The 3,944-nt window shown below is 51.8% G+C and overlaps 1 protein-coding gene across 1 annotated transcript in view; it reads left to right on the forward strand.

Annotated features, from left to right (window-relative positions):
* Nucleotides 1-3,533: 3,533 nt before the first annotated feature.
* The window catches only part of MOB1B (MOB kinase activator 1B), a 24,283-nt gene continuing 23,872 nt past the window's right edge, over nt 3,534-3,944 (forward strand). The window contains exon 1 of the mRNA XM_039701924.1: nt 3,534-3,816. Within this exon, the coding sequence (XP_039557858.1) occupies nt 3,803-3,816 (14 nt within the window). The 5' untranslated portion in view covers nt 3,534-3,802. The remainder of the gene's footprint in view (nt 3,817-3,944) is intronic.

Below are 3,944 nucleotides of genomic sequence, written 5' to 3' on the forward strand. Positions count from 1 at the left end.
CTTTTCTAGGCTGAAAACATCCTAATTCTCCCAGCTTTTTCTCGCAGCAGGGGTGCTCCCTCCCTATGCTGACCTTGGTGGCCCCCTCTGGACTTGTTCCGAGGGGCCAATGTCCTCTCAGTGCCGAGAACCCCAGGGCTGGATGCAGCATTCCAGGTGGGGTCTCACCTAAGCAGGGCAGAGGGGAGGAATCCCCTCGGGGGGATGAGCCCAAGGCACAGATGGATTCTTGCAATACGAAGTTTTAGGCTGGGCTTCATCACTGACAAGCCTTTCACAGCCCTCCCCTGGAGACTGATTTTCCAGGAGAGATGATTTTCTGCCCCTCACTCCCATCCCTGCTGGAAGGTCTCAACAGGCAGAACCTGTTGGTGAAGAATATTCCCCTTCCAGGTGGTCTGGGAAGACAGTCCTGCTGTCATTGCTGCACCCAAGAGGGATCAGGGGGAAAGAGCTTGCACCGGCCTCTCCTAAGTGCACACATGAGGAAGGTGTGTCCTGATGAACCCAGAAAATAATTTTTAGGATGAAGCAAAATGAGTAGGAAAAGGCAAGCTGGAATCCCAAACACCAATGGCGGGGGAACCCAGGGTGGGAATGTGGAGGCTCAGATGCAGGGTATTCAGGCAGGTATCCAGGAGGAAGATGGGCCAGGCTTGGTCAGGAAGACCAGGAGAGCCACGACAGCCAGGATACTCCTCTTTCCCAGCACCCTGCAGCTGTAGCCTGAAATTGCAAGTAAGAGTTGCAATTTCAAGGCACTGCAGACTACCAAACCCAAAAGACAACCCTGGGTTTTCCAGCACAACTCTTCCACCTTGCTGTGCTGCCAACACACTCATCTATCAGAAGCCTTGAACGCTCCTTACAGCACTTTGAAAATGAGAACAAGCTGCTTTATGCCACCCTCTTGTTGCTGGCTGCTGCTTCTGTAAAGTGTTCCTTTCACGTGACCCTGAGAACAGCACAGCCTCCTGACAGCAGCACTCTCAGCCCTTCTGGGTTTTCAAGGCAAATCACGTTTTATGCACGTTTTCAAAGGAATGCTGACCTCGGTGCCCAAGTGGTTCACATTCCAGTCTTTCCTGGCCTACTTGCCAGGTTTCTCTTCAAAACCTTCTTTCAATAAGTAGGCAAATGTTATAGGAGAAAAAAAAATTAAGATAGCCATAGGAATTCATCTTGAGCACTTATCTCTATCTGGATTGGCTTTTGTGCTTTCAGTTTAACCAAATAAGCAAATCCCCAAATCTTAGGGACCGAGGGAATGTTAGGGGCATTCTCCTGTGAGCCAAGCAGGCTGCAGGGAAAAATCTCTTGAAAGGATGCACATCTTCCACCCATTTTTCCTTTCATTTGCTTGCTTGCTTCCCAAGTACAGGTAAAAACACCCACTGCTGCTTGTCTGGCAGCTTGTCAAGTTTGTGAGACTTACCTTTTGAGGGCACCGTGTTGTTGGGCAACTGCTGGCACAGAGGTTTCCATGGAATCTCAGAGCTTCCCTAGTTACATGTCAGATCAGAGTCTCTGCACCTATGGGAGAATATAAAGGTCATCCTAGGACAAGAGAATTTGCATTTATTCACTCGACAGAACTGCTGTGGAGTGAAGTTGCTTTAGGAGAGGGAATCTGCCTCTGTAAAAACAGCAGATCTCAGGAGACGCCTCCATACTGCTGTGGACCAAGAATTTATCTGCCTTGGAGAATATATCTACCTGGCAGGATGCCTTCTTCTGAAAGTATGTTAAACAGGTTGTTGTTAAGAACACCAGCTATTCTTTGCTCTGATCAGACAAAAAATGACGATCGGAAAATCATCAGATGTGATGCTAAGACAAGTGGTTACACTGGGAAGCATTCCTTATCCCTCTGTGTCATCTGCTCTCAAGAAAAATTGACCTTCTGTTCTGTTGTAGTATTTCCCAATATTATTCACAAGCTGTGTTCTTTTTCAAAACAAAATGCTGTTTCCCTTTTTTTTGTTGTTGTTTTTTTGTTTGTTTGTTTTTATTCCCGATACTCTATACATGCTCAGTTTTGCGATCTCACTTTCTTTACGCCCCTTTCAGCTGGATCGCTCTGTGTTTACCGAGCTGTGCTGAGAAGCCGAGAACTTCAGCCCAGGACCGAAGCACTTTGCCAGCCCGAGGGCCCTTCCGCAGGGATTCCGGAGGCTCTGCAGCGCGCTGGATAAAGGGAGATGACAGAGGCGAGGCCAGGGCTGTGCTCCCCCTTACGTAAGGGCCGAGGAGAGCCCTTAATGTGACCCTCAGCCATGCCCACCAGCCCAATATTCATGTGAGACATAAAGCCTGCACGTTACATAAGCCTCTCCCCTGGCCAAGGGCTTCCTACTGCAGCAACCGAGGTTTAATTTTAACTTGCCGCTAAAAAGTGAGACGTTCTGTGGGTAGGAGGAAGCGTGGGGGTGGGAACAGAGGTTACTCGTGTGCCAACAGGAATGTGCCAGAAAGATCAGTGATGTATTTCTGTTTGATTTACGTGGCCAGCATAAGTCTGACAGCATCTGTGACAAAGTGCTCCAGGACCCATTCAACGCTTTGGCTAATGCAGCCAAAAGGAGAACTGCAAACCTCGTGAAATGCTTGTTAATTACTGCCCAGTAACACGCTGGGTTTTAAAGGCGTCCTAAAAACAACAGTGCAGTTTTAATTTACTTAGAAATGCACTGACCTGGCATTTTGACTTAGTCTGAAGGACAGAGTGGAAAATGCTGTTTCAGCATTTAAAAATGTGAGGGAGGCAGATGACTGTCAATGTGGCCACCTAAGGCGTTAAGAGCTGAAACCCCTGACGTGCCAGATGGAAAGTTAGTGTTGTGTGGGATTGTAGCCTGTTTCGATGTGCCAAATTTTCCTGATAAATCTGAAATTCAACAGGTTTTCCTCTGGCCTACCAGTGTGAGGTTTTTGGGATGGCCAATTCCCCTTGCAGCAGGAGGGAATTCCTGGAGGTCATGCTGCCCGCCCTGCGCCCTCTCCGAAATCTGGCTTCTTACTGACCTAAACAGCCAGATTTTTGTGTGAAAATTATACCCTGGGATTGCAATTTTTACCATAAAGAGCACTGGGATGTGACTACATCTGCCTGCTAAGGGTTTCTTAAAAAAACTGCAGTGTTTTTACCTCAGAAGTTCATTTTTTTTTTACCTCAGCCACCCATAGGGTCACCTGAGGGGTGCCCCTCCTTTGCCCGCCGCTTACCCTCACCAGCCCACTTAGAAATTGTTAACAAATATTAAGAAATATTACAATCCCTTTTGTCACGTTTGGCTAAAAAAGGGTTCGATGAGGAGGGCAGCAACGCCGTTAACACCTTTTTGTTATTTTCCTGGTGGTGGTGGTGACCTGTGAGCCGGTACCTGGCCCCTTGTCCTGAGGGGAGAAGGGGGGCTCGGGAGGGCGGGGGATGCCCGTTTCCATGGAGGTGTCTGGGGGCACCCAACACGGGCTTCTCTGAGGGGCCGGCACGGCGGGCATGGAGGTGAGGTGATGCCCGAGTGGGATGGCCGTGCCCGGGGCCACGAAAGGGCTCCTGAGGGGGAGCTCCACGGCTGCCAGAGGAGCGCGGCCATGCCGGAGCCCGCAGCTGTGAGGGAGGAAGAGGAGGAGGCGGCGGCGGCGGCGCGGGGGCCGCTGGGGGCGATGGCGGCCGGGCGGGCCGTGTCCCCGCCCCGCGGCGCTCTCCCACACCCGCCCGCCCTCCGCCGCCGCTGCTGCCATTGGGAGCCGAGCTGTGCCGAGCCCAGGCAGCCGCCGGTCCCGCTCCTCCGCCATCGCCATGAGCTTCTTGTTGTGAGTACCCGCGGGGTCTGGGGGGGGGTCTTTTCCTCTCGCTCTGCGCCGTCCCGTCGGGCAGGGAAGCGCAGCACATCACAGCCCGCCGAGCGGCCGCGGCCGCCGCCCGCCCTCCCGCCGCCCGC

The sequence above is a fragment of the Passer montanus genome, unplaced genomic scaffold (genome assembly GCF_014805655.1).
Source record: "Passer montanus isolate IOZ18808 unplaced genomic scaffold, ASM1480565v1 scaffold150, whole genome shotgun sequence".
Lineage (NCBI taxonomy): Eukaryota > Metazoa > Chordata > Aves > Passeriformes > Passeridae > Passer > Passer montanus.